This window comes from Hibiscus syriacus, unplaced genomic scaffold, assembly GCF_006381635.1.
Source record: "Hibiscus syriacus cultivar Baekdansim isolate YM2019G1 unplaced genomic scaffold, ASM638163v2 tig00112079_pilon, whole genome shotgun sequence".
NCBI lineage: Eukaryota > Viridiplantae > Streptophyta > Magnoliopsida > Malvales > Malvaceae > Hibiscus > Hibiscus syriacus.
The window spans coordinates 362,037-379,893 of NW_024063250.1; the positions used below are offsets into that span (position 1 = coordinate 362,037).

At 36.2% G+C, this 17,857-nt stretch overlaps 1 protein-coding gene and 1 pseudogene across 1 annotated transcript; one reads left to right on the top strand and one right to left on the bottom strand.

Annotated features, from left to right (window-relative positions):
• Positions 1 to 7,765: 7,765 nt before the first annotated feature.
• Positions 7,766 to 9,790, top strand: LOC120174403 (probable WRKY transcription factor 13). Its single transcript, XM_039181265.1, has 3 exons — positions 7,766 to 8,152; positions 8,463 to 8,684; positions 9,560 to 9,790. The coding sequence occupies exons 1-3, from the start codon at positions 7,845 to 7,847 to the stop codon at positions 9,732 to 9,734; spliced, it is 705 nt and encodes a 234-aa protein (XP_039037196.1). The 5' UTR covers positions 7,766 to 7,844; the 3' UTR covers positions 9,735 to 9,790.
• Positions 9,791 to 13,494: 3,704 nt separating this feature from the next.
• LOC120174419 lies at positions 13,495 to 17,732 on the bottom strand (annotated as a pseudogene).
• Positions 17,733 to 17,857: the final 125 nt, after the last annotated feature.

The following is a 17,857-nucleotide window of genomic DNA, read 5'->3' on the forward strand; positions in this document are numbered from 1 at the left end:
GATTGTTTTGATACAAAGGAAGACTTGAAGATAGCTTTGTATACGAAATGTGTGGAAGATGGCTATCATCTAAAAGTTAACAAATCAAGCAAAGATCATTTCGAAACAAGGTGTATGATTGAAAAAATGTACGTGGCGTATGATTGCAAAGAGGATAAAAGATTGCGAAATGTTTCAAGTTAGGACTTTTATTGATAAACATACATGTTCAAGAACCCAAGTTTTTCCTCACCATAGACAGGCAAACAAAAAGGTGTTGGGTGGTTTTCTGGCTGAGTTAATGTTTTTGAATGGCATGGTATATCGGGACATGAAATTATGACTGACATGAATGCTCGGTTCAAGATTAGTATCTCATATTCTCAAGCTTGGAGAGCCAAATGTTATGCCTTGGAATTGTTGAGGGGGTCGCCAGAAGCATCGTTTGCCCAACTGTCGGCTTATTGTCACAATTTAAAGCTGAAAAATCCTGGGTCGGTAACTCATATCAAAACAGATAGAGATGGACGCTTTGAGTTGTTGTTTATCGCCATTGGTGTTACGGTTAGTAAATCAATATAATTTTGTTGACTCATTTTTGTTAGTTACATGCATTTCACATTTAAATGATTATATTTCTTGTGTATATGATTTTGTAGATTCGTTCGTTTATTAATTACATGCGCCCAGTTATTATAGTTGACGGAGTACATTTAAAAGTCGATACCTTAGAGTAAACTTATTAGCAGTAGCCATGGATGCTAACAATGGGATACTGCCAATAGCTTACGGGGTTGGCAAATCTGAAACCTCTGATTCATGGACATGGTTTATGGGGCATCTTAGGGATTGCATAGGTCCTATTAGCAATCTGACAATCATATCCGATAGGGCAAACTCAATTGACAACGTTGTTAGAAGGTGTTTCCCATATGTTTTTCATGGACTTTGTGGTGTTCATTTGTATAGAAATCTAAAATCAAGGTCTGCTGGTATAAAAAATCACAAATTGACATACTGGAAGGCTGTAAAAGCTTATCTGGAAGTGGATTTAATAAGCATATAAACTGTTTAAGACGTGTTTTGCCTCAGTCTGCTCAAACACTAGAAGATGTCAGGTTTGAAAGATGGTCAATAGTACATCAACTTGGAGCAAGATATGGTTTCATGACGTCTAATAGTGCAGAATCAATCAACGCTCTAATTCATCATTCTCGGAAATTACCCATTACTATGTTAATGGAGTTTTTTCGAGCCTCTATTCAACAATGGTACTACAAGAAAAGAAACCATGCAGGTATTATTTCTTTAAATTCGTAACTTATCATATATTTTACTAAGTATTATTTATTTAAATTTACAGGAACATTGGAACATCATGTTACACCATGGACAGAAAAAAAATAACGAAACGTGTTGTGAAGTCAACGTCATGGAGAATTGAACCATGTTCAAACACTTTGTTTGAAGTACTGGATAATAACTTAAATGGGCTTGTCGATCTAAATGCAAAGACGTGTAGTTGTATGAAATGGCAAACATCTGGTTATCCGTGTGGCCATGTTATAAAAGTTTCTCTTCATCTAAACCAAGATGATTCAAGCGCATACGCTATGGATTGCTACACTACAGAAGTATATCGACAGACTTATGGCGAGATTGTCTACCCTATTCCACATCCTTCTGAGTGGGACATACCAGATGACTTACAAACAGTTTTGCCACCAACCATGGACAGAAGGCTACCTGGCCGACCAAAAAGTCACGATCGTATACCGTCTAAGGGTGAAGAGAAGAAGAGATCGACATGTAGTCGGTGCAAGGAAAGTTGTCATACAAGGTTGACATGTGGATCACCAGTGCCATCACAATCATCTTTTCCTCTACCAAAATATGGATCCTCATCAAAATCCCAATCACACCGGCTTCACCTTTTGGGACTGTTAACTTAGGTGATTTTTAAATGCAAACATTGTATTATGTGTATATTATGTGTGAACTTTTAACATTTTCAGTTAGGCATGTATTAGTAACTTGAGTTTGAACATTGCTATGATATGTTAAGTTGTTATCACTTATTAGACATTCATTTGACTATCGCAACGCGGAAATCGCAACGCGAATATGACTATTGCAACACGGAAATGACTATCGCAACGAGAGAATCGCAATGCGAAATGAAAATCCCAATGCAACATGAAAATCGCAATGCGAAATGAAAAGCGCAACGAGTGAATCGCAATGCAAAAATGAAAATCGCAACGCGAAACTAATTTTGCGTTGCGATTTTCATTTTCGCATTGCGATTCACTCGTTTCGCTTTTCATTTCGCATTGTGATTCTCTCGTTGCGATAGTCTGTTTTGCATTCAACATAATACAGATTGAAATCAACAAATCAACTATTACATTTCAATCAATTAAACAAGCACAAATATTATGTACACATCAATTAAACAAATCAACATTTACCAATCATCTTTTACAAATCAATTAAACAATCAAAAAATAATAATGAAATCAACTTTTGCACCCATACATCCATTTCACGAAGCTCACTTCAGGATTAACCTACAGAAACCAAACATTGAATCAACAACACTTTCTACACATCTAAAACCTACAAACAGCAAATTATTGAATTCTAGCTACTTAACCAAACATTTTCAAACCAAAAAGAGTATATATGTTTAACAACACTTGCATTTGACTTACAAATTGTTTATGGACACTTAAATAACGCGGATGCAGGTAGACAGCGTCTCGCATATATCGCTCTAGCCATAAAATGTCGAAACCACAAGCCTACTACACCTCTATCTCTATCGGTGTGAGGTAGAAAATGTGTACTTCCTGTCGTCAAACGCTCCAAGCACATGCATACGAGAGGACCACAATCCCCTCTGGCTTCCTTCGTTTGTTGTGGCGTTGGTCTCGTCTCTGATAACTGTAACATTGAACTTCTTTGGCTTCTTGTTTCCAGACTTAGTCCAATAATTAATTGCATCCAAGAATTTAGCCAAATGAGAGCTCCATCCCTTAATAGTATCTCTCAAATCAGACAATGATATGTAATTTATCATGTGTCATATACTATTGTCTTTAGGGATGGGAGCTGAAGCTCGACAAGAAGCCAATGAGTACGGTCCAAAACAGGGATAAACACCTGCATCGAAATGTAATAATTCAAATTGCGCACTTATTTATGAACACCTTTAAAATATTTAAACAAATATACTAACCTTATCGACCTCCCACCATGCAGGATAAAGTTTAGCTTGTCCATTAGCCAACACATATGATTCCTGTCGTTGATTCTTCAAGTGAACTACGTGAAAAGACGTCGGCATAATTGTATATCGTTTTATATTTTTCTTCAATTTCCTTACAATTAGAAGACGTGTCACCCATGCATCAATATGTTGTTTTACAAAAAAAGAAATATATTAGTGAATTACATAAATTTAAAAAAAATTAATCAAACTGAAATATAAGACTTACCCCACATCGAAATAGCCGTTGTCTTCAACCCCTAATAATACACCCCACCAAGATCGTTCAATCAACAAATGTATATCATCGTTGAGTTTGTATATGTCAGCGTAACACCTTTGGCTCCGCTCATGTAGATAAAAATCAACTGCGGTCTTAGCCCAAAGGGTATTATCCAGAATTGTTTCCGGTAGTTGTTTCCTCTCCACTTCATCTGCCGGAATGGTACTGGCCGGTAACTTATACGAAAGCCAACAGTCATCCATCATGTTCGGCACGTGAGGGGGCTTCTCAATAATTCGATATATTACGCCGTGTGAATCGGCCTCTAGAATGTTGGGAGGGACCTCTTCAACGATGACAGTGGCCTCTTGAACGGTGGGAGGGGACTCTTGAGGGATGATAGGGGCCTCTTGAACGATAGGGGAGGCCTCTGAACGATGACAGGTGAGTCGGGCTTTTTCTTACGGATTCTTCGCACTATTGGGGTGAACAGAGACGTAATGGCACTTGCACGCCGTCTGATGCGTGAACTCCGTCTTGCAAGAAAAACCCAACGTAGAGCATCCACCTTAGCGGGCCACTAAAAATAAATTAATACATAAATCAGTAAATAAACAGACATGATATTAAACAGTGAAAACAAATACAAATATATTTCAAACTTGCATGGTATTCACCCAAGTCATTATTATATCATTGTTCACAAAATGCATCAAATAACATTCCAGAAGTAAGCACTTATATAAATATTTAAAAGGACAACATATAGTTTAGTGCAGGTTCAATGACAACATAAAGAGTAGTAGTTTATTCTTGAAACTTAAATTTTCAACACTGTGAAGTTAGTATTTGTCTTTTGGTTGAAGTAATGCAATTCATTCAAGTTTCAATTTGCAGAAGGAGAATAGAATCTGAAACTTAAAATCGCAACGCGAAAATGACTATCGCAACGAGAGAATCGCAATGCGAAATGAAAATCGCAACAACAAAATCGCAACGCGAAAATGACTATCGCAATGCGAATTTGACTATCGCAACGAGAGAATCGCAATGCGATTTTTATTTCGCATTGCGATTCTTTCGTTGCGATAGTCAAATTCGCATTGCGATAGTTATTTTCGCATTGCGATAGTCATTTTCGCATTGCGATTCTCTCGTTGCGATAGTCATTTTCGCGTTGCGATAGTCATTTTCGCAATGCGATAGTAAAATGTTCTTCTTCTGCAAATTGAAACTTGAATGGATTGCATTACTTCAACCAAAAGACAAGCAAAAACAAATACTAACTTCACAGGGTTAAAGAATAAACAGTTAAAAAGTATTGGCAGCAACCGAATGAATTTACTAAGCAATCTAAGTGAAATTACGAGTAAATTTATCATCAAGTTAAATATGAAAAATATTAAACTTACCTCGTTGCGTAGAGTATGAACCTCATTCTGCAACGATGCTACAATCTCACGTAGAGCTGTTACCTCACCACGTAAAGTAGACACCTCAACATGCCATGCACCATTGTCATCGAGTAAAGTACTGACCTCCTCACGCAAGGCATTAACCTCATTACGTAACTCCCCTAACTCATCCCGTGGAGGTAGAGGTGGAGGTGGAGAACAGGGAGATAAACGTCGTGGCATCTTTGACGGTCGCCTATCATGAGGTGATGGTGGAGAAGAGGCTCGATGATGTGACAGAATAGGTGATGACTCTCGTTGTGGAGGTGTATATTCGGGTCGATCAGGTGATGGCTCTGGGTGAGGTGATGGCTCTCGAAGTGGTGGCTGCTCATCATCCGTGCTATCAAAAAAACACTTATTAGCTTGTCACCAATCAGTGGCAAGCTCAGCTTCCGTGGATGTCAGCCTCTGTAATGGAGTGTTGGCCTCCTAACAATATAAAAGCTCAAACAAAGTTAAACGTGTACTAGTAATAACTTGTTTATAAACATATGGTAGTATTTGTGTTAACTTACATTATTTATTGTAGTATACGGTAGTAAATCTTCCCGTTGCTACAAGGACCGTTTCCTCTTCCAAGAAATAGCCCTAGGAATGTCATTAGAAGTTTTTAATGCATATGTCTGCATGGTGGGAAAGGCCTCAAATATCCAAATCTACAAACAATATAATAACAAACATTAGTAATTGTTAAAGAATTAATTATAATTTTGGAAACATTATATAAAAATTATTACCTTAAAGGCCCAAATAAAGCCTGAAAAAGTGTATTTGGAACCATAGCCACGCAAACTTTTTCGATCATCAAAGGCAGACGACAACTTATTCCATGTAGCTCTCCATAGATACGAACCCCACGGAAACAGGTTCCATGCATTTAGGTCCTCTACCATTTTAATTAGATCATTAGGAATAGGTTGTCGGGCCTCTCTGCCTAAAAAGTCGGCTTGCAAAAGTATTAGAAGGCATACTCGGACAACATCGACGTCATCCATCCGAGTAAAACCATTTTTCTTATTCAATAATCTCGTCAAGTCTTCCACGTGTAAATTCGGATTCTCCGTTGACAGCTCAGGAAAAACCCGGGAAAACCATGATAGGCGGGTAATATGTCTAGTGTACCGATCTACATCATCGTGTCCGAAGCGTAGACCGGTGATTAAGCAAAACTCCTCCCGCCCAAAACACGTATACGCCGGTGGAAAATCAAACCATATCTCTTCATCACGACGTTGTATAGTCTCTGGTAGATCGCTAGTCATGGTTTGAAGAAACACATGGGTCAACATAGCATCTCCACCCGGATGTTGTACTTTCAGCCATGGCCCGAAGCAAGTATCCTCAAATATTTTTCTTTGTGCAGGTGAAAGCTTCGACGCAATTGTTTTGGCCAGGCTTACTTTATTTCTTAAGGTCAATTGAGCCGAATAAAAGTTATGCAAAAACAATAAACATACCAATTTAGATATACCAAAACCTACACTGTGAAGATATAACAAGAACAATAAACATAAAGAGTAGTAGTTTATTCTTCAAACTTAAATTTGCAACACTGTGAATTTAGTATTAGTTTTTGTTTTTTGGTTGAAGTAATGCAATTCATTCAAGTTTCAATTTGCAGAAGAAGAATAGTTTAGCAAAACTTTAAATCGCAACACGAAAATGAAAATCGCAACACGAAAATGACTATCGCAACGCGAATTTGACTATCGTAACGCAAGAATCGCAACGCTAAATGAAAATCGCAACGACAGAATCGCATTGCGATAGTCATTCTCGGTTTCAAATACTAAAATTGAAAGAAACTTGAATGGATTGCATTACTTCAACCAAAAGACAAAACAAAGACAAATACTAACTTCACAGGGTTAAAGACTAAACAGTTTAGCAGTATTGGCAGCAATCGAACGAATATAATAAGCAATCTAAGTGAAATGGTTAATCTATTATTGAAAACACCAGTAAACTTATCAATTTCAATATAAAAAACCTAATAATAATGCAAAAATTTCAAAATAAAAATAATTAAAAAAACTAACACTCGGTGGTTGATTTGGTTGATTTTCCATTTCTGACCGTGAATGATTTCACCGGAGATGGAGACTGATATCGTCGTGGGGACTGATTTCGTCGGAGATGGGGATGGATGTCGCCTTAGAGAGTGAGAGATGGAGATGAGACTGAGTTGTGATTTAGGGTTTTAGGTTATGAGTTGCAATTACGGGATATACTGTGGACGGTTCAGTGTTCCAATATATTAATATATTCGTGTTTGGAATTTGAAAAAAAAATGCGCGTTAATACGAATGGCGCTATGTAAATCGCATTGCGATTTACGTAATCGCATTGCGATTTACGTATTCGCATTGCGATTTTCCAAATTCGCGTTGCGATTTACGTATTCGCATTGCGAATTAGGAAAATCGCAACCCGAATTTGGGAAATCGCAATGCGATAGTCAGAATCGCGTTACGAATCTGGAAACTAATTTGCGATACCGGAGATCGCGTTGCGAATTATCGATCGCATTGCGATTTAGTTGGTCATTTTGGCAAATCCAAAAAAAGTTGGTTAAAATCGTATATTATAAGGCATTTTTTGTCACTGAGGTTATTTTCTCATTTTAAAAAGGTAAGAAAAAAAATAAAAACCAGACTAGATTTGTGGTTGGTCACATTAAAGGTATCTGGTTACTAGTTTCATTTCCTAAGAATACTTATATATATATATATATACTGGCTGTGCATCTGCCCTTGAAGTTTTGAGAGAGACCACCCTTCGTCCAGTTGTTTCAATCTAGACTGTTTCTATTTGTGGTCGATCATTTGAAATCCCCACCTCTACCCCAAATCTATTCTCCTATAAAAACGATTCAAACCCTAAATAAATCAGTTACTCATCACCTTCAACCAGCATGTCTTCTAGCTCAGAAGCCATGCTAAACCAGGGCTTGTTTGAGGAACAAGAGATGCCTACACACATGGGTTTCTTTACTGCTTTTCCTCAGAACTTGACTTCATGTCCTCCATTAATGGCTTGCCATCAGTCTCTCAAAGCCTTCAATATCACAGCAGCTGCTGCTGATGCACTTCCTAATTCTTATCCTAATCTATCTGAAACCCTAATCTCATCTCTTACCTCTCAAAAGCATAGGCAGCACCTTGCTTCTGAGTTTGGAGGTCCCCAAGTCCTTTCTTTGCAGAGATCCAGTGCAAATTTCTGGTAAGAAAGTGGTGATAATTATAATGTATTATTTGTTCAAAATTTATTTAATTGGTCATTAATAATATAACTGCTCGAATCTGAGACATATATATAAGAACAAGAACGAACAACACTTTCTTTTCACTATTGAGATGATCGTACTTTTATATGAATAATCATGCAAATATTACTCAGTATTGTGTTTTTCTTCTTTCCTTCCTTTGCATGTAAAATGGAATAGTAAATATTTACCAAGTCTTGACAGATGAAATTTTCTCTTCAGGTATCTTGGTAAATAATGTATGGATTTGTTTTGATATGGTTTTAGGACATGGGGAGAGGTAAACGAGTGTTTGGGAAGCAAGAAAATGGGTGTAGAACAAGGTCACCTGGGAGTTTCAGCCATGAAAATGAAAAGGATAAAAGCAAGAAGGAAGGTAAGAGAACCCAGGTTTTGCTTCAAGACCATGAGCGATGTGGATGTACTGGATGATGGATACAAGTGGAGGAAGTACGGCCAGAAAGTGGTGAAGAACACCCAGCATCCCAGGTAATATTATATTAATCACACACTTTCAAAAAAAAAAACCTTGAAATTTTCTCTCTTTTTGTTTTTATGCTTTTAAACAATAATACAAAATCTTGATGAAAAGTTACAATGTTCACATCAAGTTTTTAGCCTTAGTTGTACCCCATACACATGCCATGTTTTTTTTTTCTGTCTTGTAATTATACTTGTGATGATGATTTTTTGAGGGCTTTACAGGCCTGATACTGCATGAGATCTGAAAGGGTAATTATGAGGATATTAATCATGAAAATTACAATCAATTTTAAGAACGAAAAAGCATAAATTATTGTCTTCAAAAGATACAAAATCACAATGTGAAGATGAAAAAGGGATAAATAATGCATACAACAATTGATCAATTATAATGCACCATAAAAAGGAAGCTACAGAATCTTTTAGTATGCCAATAACTAGGAATATGTATATATATATATATATATCAAATTAACAATGCCAGAATATCATACCTTGTACATATAGAATAAAGGTTCGGTATTTATTTGAACTTGCATTGTATGTTAATACCTTGAGGAAAGATAGAAAGAGATCCAGCTCTCTCGTCTAGATAGCTCATCCTCTCTTTTTCCTCTTATAAAGAATTATTGGCTAACAACCTTCTTTGCACCGACAGTGTCTCTCTCGTGTCTCTCCGCTCAAATTAAAAGGGTGAACCGTCAACCATCAATGATACAAACTTGTTTCTATCAATAAAATACAATCATGACATGAAACAAATCAAAACGTAATTTCCCATGCAATCTTTTAAACTCACTCATAACTCTATATTAGTAAATTTTACGTTTTGAAATGTGGAATTAGGACTGATATATGATCACATGCAAATGCAAATGCAGGAGCTACTATCGGTGTACCCAAGATAACTGTCGGGTGAAGAAACGAGTGGAGAGATTAGCAGAGGATCCACGGATGGTAATTACGACATACGAAGGCCGACACGTACATTCTCCCTCGCATGATCTCGACGACTCCCAACCTCCTAATTCTCAACTTAACAGTTTGTTCTGGTAGTCATCACGCCTTTAACATCTATCGACCGATCTATCTATCTATCCGCCACATATATAAGTAATCTGCTTGAAAATATTCTTCCTTCTGCACTAATCTGAATCAACTGTTTCATATAGTTTGGAGAAGCATTCAAAATAAACCCTTTCTTTTTGATCATGCTTCTTTCTACCATCTTCTTGCTCTTTATGCTCCATGCTACTATAAAAGAGAACAGTGACTTTATTTTTTTCTTCTGTAAATTTTGCTGAATATATAATGTTGCATGTCTAAGTTTCGCTGGTTTTGTTAAGTATATTTGAGAACAACAAGGTTTATGTTGTATCGTTGCTTATTGGTTTTTGCGAATTGGATGAGATGATTTATGTTAAGCTTATAACTGGCAACAAATGTTTAAGTTGGGTTAAATGCTCACTTAGGGTGTAAAATAACCGAAAAACAATGGGGAAATTTCGATGGACGAAATCAGAATTAAATATTGAGATTAAACATAAATAGTAATAGGAACTAATAAAATGAGAAAATGATCATTGCTAAATTTAATTTCAAACTGTATACACTTACACGTCAAAACAGAGCACGTTTCCTTTTTATGTCACGAAAGTAGTTATTATTTTTTTTTTAACAATTCCTACGAAGGGAAAGTAGTTATTACCATCGCAGGCGTTATCCAATTGGCAAAGCAAGGGCTCTTGGGATTATGAGTTGGTCTTATGTCCTAGGTTCGAACCGCGCTGACTGGGAATCCTGGAAAAAAACGTGGGACAGAGTAGTGGGTTCTTTGAGCTCCTCCGGAGGTTGTCTTGTAGGGTCGGGTTCTTTAGGCCGACTTTGGGAGGTCCTACGTTATCAAAAAAAAGAAAAAGAAAGAAAGTAGTTATTATTTTTATTATTCATTGTTTGAGTAATCAAATCCATTGGGAATTCTTTCTTATGGCTCTCTGTGTCTTTCTCAAGCGTTTGCACTTTTTGTGTTGGAAAATTTTTAATTTCTTTTGTTTTACAAATTGATTTAGTTCATCGCCTAGGTCCGCGATTTGTTTCACAACTAGTTTCTAACATCATTAGTATTTGTATTCAACCGCAAAAATCAACCCTATAATACAGGTAGCGATAAGTCAGGTAAGGTCGAATTTTCAATCAATCTGATTCAATTTAAAAACTATATCTTCTCCTGTCGAATCTGATTTAATATGTATATGAAAAGTTATCATTCGACCCAAAATTTCTGCTAAAATTTTGAGATAAAAATACACATCTTACCCAAACCGACACAGGTATAAAGTTATTTTTCTTATTTTTATTCGACAAAGTAAGGACCTAACATGAAAGTAATTATAGAGAAGTATTATGACAATTATCTCTAAATATATATAAAAAATTATATTATAATCTCAAGTTGGACAAACCCTTTAAAATCAAATCAGTTCAAAAACTCGTTAAATTCATATCAAATTGGCATCCATATCCTACATCCAAAAACGAAAGAGGTATATCACAAATTTTCCCATTTTGAAGATTCATTTATTGGATTTGAGTAGGTTTGAAAATGGGCCCCATCTGGATTTGGATCTAACTAGACCCAGATCCATACCCATTTTCACATTTGGATCCATACCCGCCTAGGATGCGGGTTTAAAAAATTGAGATCCAGATTCATATCCAACGGATTCGGGTCTAAAACAGGTCTAAAACATGTATGTTAAAAACAACCATTCGACTTATTTTTTAACGTAATAAAATTATTATTGACTAATTTCACATAACATCTCTAGTAGAGGAAAATTTAATTTCAATACAACTAGTAACATAATAAAAAACTATAAACTAAAGTCTAAAAAAAACTCCAACACAAATACATAAATATCTTTTGAATAATACAAACATTAAAAAAATGTAATCATGAAATATTCTATTGTCATAAATAAATAAAAATTACATTAGAGAATAATGAAAAATATAAAATCGAAGCAAAGGAAGAGAAATAATATAACTACTAATAAGTATAAAAATCAACTCTATAAGAATTCAAGTGTCTCTCTATATTTATATATATTTTAAAACTAAAGGCGAATTTTTTTATATACGGGTAAACGGTCCAGACTAATATTTAATATCAGATCCAGGCCTAATTTGTACTTTAATTAGAGGATCTAGATCCGTCGGGTCTAAAATTTTAAATACATCCCTTATAAAACGGATATAGATCTATGGATTCGGATGATTGGATTCGGATGATCCATAATTCATTGTCATCCCTTGATATGAGAACCGCTAAAAGGATACAAGGAGTTCTTGTTAGAAGAAAAAAAAAGTCCAATCAATCAGAGAATTCCCCCATCTTATTCCTCCATATATACCTAACGTAAAATACATCAGTATTTACTGAGATGCTTTTAAGTGTTCCAATTTGTTAGTCCAAGTACCAAATCAAAGGTCAAAATATATCTAAATTAATGGACAAAATGGACAAAGGCTTGTATTATAAGTAGGGGTGTTCAAAAAATCTGATTCGAATTATTTGATCAGTCGATCCGATGACCGGATTAAAAATTATCAGTATTTATAATAAAAAGACTTGAATTTAATGGTCAGGTACTTGACCTGTATTTTTTTCCGGGGTTTTCGGATCGAATCCGGGTCATGAAATTTCATGTAAACGGGTACCCGACTACCCGGTTATCTTTCATTTGATTTCAACAAAACTATCGTATTATTCCCACCCAAACGAATATTCCATATTTTTAGATTTTGAAATTAAAATCAATATTCTACGAAATACTGAATTGTAGTGAATAGTCAGTTCATGAATTAAACTTCTGAGTAGTTATTCTTCAAATGTGTCCAAAATTATTCAATGCTACATTTCCGTATATAGTTTCTTAGTTTTCTATTTTCTTCAAATAGAAATCTCTGTCCAAAATTCATTTCTAAGGCATTGTTTGATTCTGTTCAAATAGGGAAATGAATTACCATGGTTGAGATCTTTATGTCGGGATGCTCTGGAAATTCTTTGTTCATCGTTGGAACACAAAGGTCTCTTGTTTCGTGGGTTGTGATTGTCAATCGGTGTAATTATCAAAGCCTACCAGTCATTCGACGAAATGTCTGACCATTTTTCTCGCTTATTTTCCCGCCTTTTTAATTATAGTCTTTCGCCTTTTCAACATAAAAGAATAGACCCAGATATGAGATGACTATTTAGCTTCTATATCGTTGTTCCCAAACAGAATGATCATTAAAAATCCATATTAGGAGCTTTCTGGGTTTTATGCTTTTGGCTTTGTTGTGAGAGAGAGAGTGAAGAAGAAATCAGAGGGTAAATGAGTAAATCATGAGTCGAGACTAGTGGAGTGGGTACCCAATTACCCAAATTAACGGGTACCTAGGTTCTACGGGTACCTGGGTACCTGACTTTTACGGGTCGGGTCACGGGTTGAATTTTTAGTATCCGAAAATTTCAAGTACCGAACATTTCAGGTACTCGAAAATGTGAGTATCCGGATATGAACACCCTTATTATATGCCAGAATAAAGAAATAAATTACTATAACAAATCTTATTAGTGGGCGAAAATACTGCCGACTTTAGAAGGGATTTGCTCCCTCCGCCAACAGCGCTCTTTCACCTGAATAAATTACGGGAACAAGAAAATGAATTAACCATCACGAGTTTAACAATAATTTGGATCCTCGTATGTGTCAAAATAACTCAGTTTGTATGTATCTTTTCCTTTGTTAAACCTGTAATTGATTCTTCTTTTTTAAACCTTCTCGTCCGTTTTAGTGGAATCCAATAAGTTGTCCTGTTTTTGTGACTTGCTGCTTGGAGCTGGATAAATCCGGCGCTCTTTTCCTCCAGGCTTGGAGGAGGCATTACCGTACAAGATCATTCCTGCTACTGCAATGACCATACCCAGAAGATTGAGACCTTTACCAAAGAAAGTGAAACCTAAAATCAGGACGAGAATAGTCTTCATATGACCAAGCACTTGGAACGATACGGCAATGGTTGAAGGTTGAGGTTGGTCCCCACGGCAATGGTGCAAGACAGGATTATGAAAAACTGCAAGAAGAGAGCATCACATATTATTTACAGCAGTCATGATTACCAGCATGCAAAATCTATTAATAATCCATATGTCAACTTGCACTAGCACATGAACTTCAGAATGGAGAGTTCATGTTCATGGTTCTCCAGTTATGAAAATAGTACAGGACAACATTAAAAGTAAGTAAGATGGTTAAATCTTCCATGTCTTCTTGATCATGAAACCTAGTTAATGACCAGATGCAAGGATGGAAATTAGTTCTCCGTACGCTCGATACAGATGAAGTATTTCTGATAAAATACCAATACAACTTGAGTTAAAATGATGTATCATAACCAACTAAATTCTAGTAAACTCTGATAAGAACCGTACCATAGATATGGCAGTGTAGTTATACGCATAAACCTTTTTCTCTGTTAACCAGTAGTCCACAAAAGGACCAGAAAGCAGCAGGCTTGCAGCTTGTACCAGAGCAGTATGTCTCAATAAATCAAAAGATCCTAAAGAATGCTTGCGTTGAAGATAATGTACATACTGCAAAATGATAAATAAAATCAAAAAACAAAAAAGGACCCAAAATATCAATACAAGTACAAGATTAAGGAATGGTCGGTGCTTCATTTATGGAATGGATCAGGCCATGACAAACAAATAGAGAACCTTGTTCAATTATAACATTAGTTGAAATTACTATCTGAAATCTTCCAACTTAGGTTACTTACATACTGCTGGAGGGCTGTGCTCCAGACTGCTATAACAGCAGCTACAAAGCCCTTGATATTGACACTCACATCTGTAACAGTACAGACAGCAACTCCAAGGAGTACTAGTACTATGCTAAGCTTTGTATCCCTTGAGTAATGGACCTTGTCGAAAACAACTTCCAGAAAGCAAGATACTGGAATCATGCTAAGCTTTGCTATCTGAGAATAATTCCAAAGAAAACAATGCAAAAATAACTTCCAAAATGATCGAATATAGAAGATTGTGATAATCTGTCACTAAAACTGACCTGATAAAAGCCCACAGAATTCCACATCAAACTCACATTCATTCCAACAATAGAAAAGTTTGCAAACAAGACAAACTTGAGAAGATAGGGTAATGGAAGAGAAGAGGCCTGAATATAACCAAACCGTCTAAGAAGAACAGTCAACAATGTCGTAGTGGCAAAATGCAAACCCGTTAACGTTGTAGCTGCGGCACAGTAACAAATGGGACAGAAAATCAAAGTATTTCTTAGGTGAAAATTGTTAACTTTTGACTTGCACCATCAGAATTAACATAGTCATAACAAATCATATTTTTCAAAAAGATACTTTTTAATATTTAAGGAATTTAAGACAATGGTAGATAACTTTTTAATATTTTTCAGAATTAACATAGTGACCCCTCGACAACTTCTCATACACAAGCTGAAGAAAACAATGCAGATCAAAGTTAACTCCATTGTCTATCTACCATTAAAATATTCTGTTCACTTCTTAACCCTCATCTATTCGTAAAAGCTCTCAAAGGAATATGCCAAAGCACATTAGAAATGCTAAAGTCTGGTTTGCAATCTTCCAATCAACTTCTTATGCATGTGTATCCACTATATTTGTACAATATTTGTTTAAAATATATTTCGGTTCATTATGCATAATTGCATTGACAAAAAAGCAACACATTACAACATCTAACTTCAACCACCAATATTAGTCCAGACAGTTCTCAAGTAATATCAAGCACTATACTTCTCTACATAAATTCTATCTCTAACATTATTTTATTGTCTTATATAGAAAGGTTTGACTTACATATTCTTACATTGTTCACTTGTCTGTTCATGTCTATAAGAGTTACAAGGCCTTTCAAAAAGTTAGGCCTGCTTCAATTGGAAAGAATTTTTAATTTTTCATCTCAACTTTAACTCCAAATAAGATCCATGTGGAAAAAAAAGAAAACAAGTAAAACTCTAGAACCCTTGTTTTCTTCTTCTTCTTTTTTGGGAAAATTGAGAATATTATTTTGGATGATATGTAAAGGTAGACTTTTCACAAATATGGAGCGTGTCCGTCGCCACCTTGCAGATGATCCGAGTTGTGTGATTTGTGGTTCGACAGTGGAAGATGCGTCCCACATATTTCGTGAGTGTACCGTTGCAAGAGCAGTTTGGTCAAAGGTTTAGAGAGACTTGATGAATTCATGTCTGGTAATGTCACTGTCTGGATCAGGTGGAATTTGCAGCACCATGAGTACTTCCCGGAAAATAGTGAGGACTGTGATCTACTTTTTGGTTCTATTATTTGGTGCCTTTGGACCCGGAGAAATAAGGTAATTTTCGAGGCGGAGTTTAGAGAGAGCGAGAACATACTTCAAAAAAGTTTCCGCTTGCAGCAGGAAATTCGATCGGCTTTGTCAACCAGGAGTGATTTGCAGATTGTCCAGCAGCAGAAGGTATGTCGATATGGCAAATGGAAGACAAAGATGATACTCTTTTGAGATAAGTCGATAACCCATTTTCATCAAAAACGCTTCATTATGCGTATGAATTCGCTTCAAACCAATACCTCCACTTCCAACGGGTTGACAAAGTTCCTCCCAATTCACCAGATGAACCCGCCGCTTCTCCAACGAATCGCCCCACACAAAGTTGTGGATTATCCGCTCGATATCATCGCAAATTTTCTTCGACAGGTAGCTAGTTTGCATGGCACAAGATGGAATTGCTGCAAGAACAGCCTTTGCCAATATAACTCTCCCTGCAAATGACAACAGATGCGTTTTCCAACCAGCCAAACGATCACGGACTCTATCTACAATATATCCATACGTGGCATAATTAACCCGATTATGCAAAAGCGGAACCCCCAAATACCTTCCAAGATCATCAATCCGAGTAAATTTAAATCCTGTGCTTATGAGCTGTGTAGTATTTTCATCCACATTACCCGAAAAGCAGATATTTGTCTTTGCCAAACTCACCTTATGTCCAGAAGCGATGAAGAACTTTTGAAGAATTTGATTAATGACGGTAAGTTGGGAGACTGAAGCTTCCGCAAACAACACTAAGTCATCTGCAAAGAATAAATGAGACAAGTATCATCTCCCAAATAATTTATCTCGTCTATATGATTAATTTCTTCCTTGAGCCCGCATACAAAGCTGGGAACAAAAAAATCATCTCCCAAATAGGTATTTTGTTGCAGTATGGAAGGTTTAATCTTCTCAAACCTTTCCTGATAATCTTCCACTAAGGTCTTTTGCATTAATTTATTAAACTCCTCAATGAAATCAGTGACAGTTCCTTCACAAAACTTGTTATTAACTTCAAACTAATGCCATGTAACTAATATAACTACCAACCCGGGTTTCTACCCTACTCATAAGATACACACACGTCATCCCTAATCTTTGCTCCTCTGGAATACCAAAAAGATTAAAATGTTTTTGGAATTTCTTCAGGCACCCCTAAGGTCACAGTCATCAAAGGTCTGTAATTCCACTTTTGATCCAAGTATTACGGTTCTTGTACCACGAAAAGAGGGATTTTGAAATTTTCAGGTGTCCCACTGGTGGTAGTATTTTTCATTGTATTGCCCAGGTTGTTTTCCAGCTTCAGATTCTATTGGTTTTGAGATGAATTTCGAGGTTGTGATGCTTTTGTATTGGTGACTTGGTAAGGTGACATATTAGGTTTAGTTGATAATATCTTAGTTAGGTTCATTAGATTGGTAAGATTACTTTTCCTTATCGTATATTACTGTGATCTGCATAGATTTCTTCTTCCCTTATGACTTGGTTAAGGAAGCATTGTTTAACTGATTAGTAATTTTCTGAGACCTCTCCGTCCTCATTTGTTCTAGCCGTCATAATCGACAATATTCTTTCCATATGAATTTTCCCTCATTTTCGTTTCTACTGTCTACTTTACTGCACTTCTCACCATTTAGGAGTTTCTGATTCATCCTTGGTCTATGCTAGCTTGACTTTGAATATCCTCCATTTACTCGGAGCTTCTGGTAATTGGCAGTGATAAGATACTTGTCATCAAGAGCTATTTCATCACTGGATTAAGATGTAGGCAGTGATA

Excerpts from the sequence above, each read along its gene's own strand:
- LOC120174403 (XM_039181265.1), top strand. The coding sequence starts at position 7,845 with ATGTCTTCTAGCTCAGAAGCCATGCTAAACCAGGGCTTGTTTGAGGAA. Across the intron at positions 8,153-8,462 it reads AGATCCAGTGCAAATTTCTG|GACATGGGGAGAGGTAAACG; the intron begins GTAAGAAAGTGG and ends ATATGGTTTTAG. Across the intron at positions 8,685-9,559 it reads AAGAACACCCAGCATCCCAG|GAGCTACTATCGGTGTACCC; the intron begins GTAATATTATAT and ends ATGCAAATGCAG.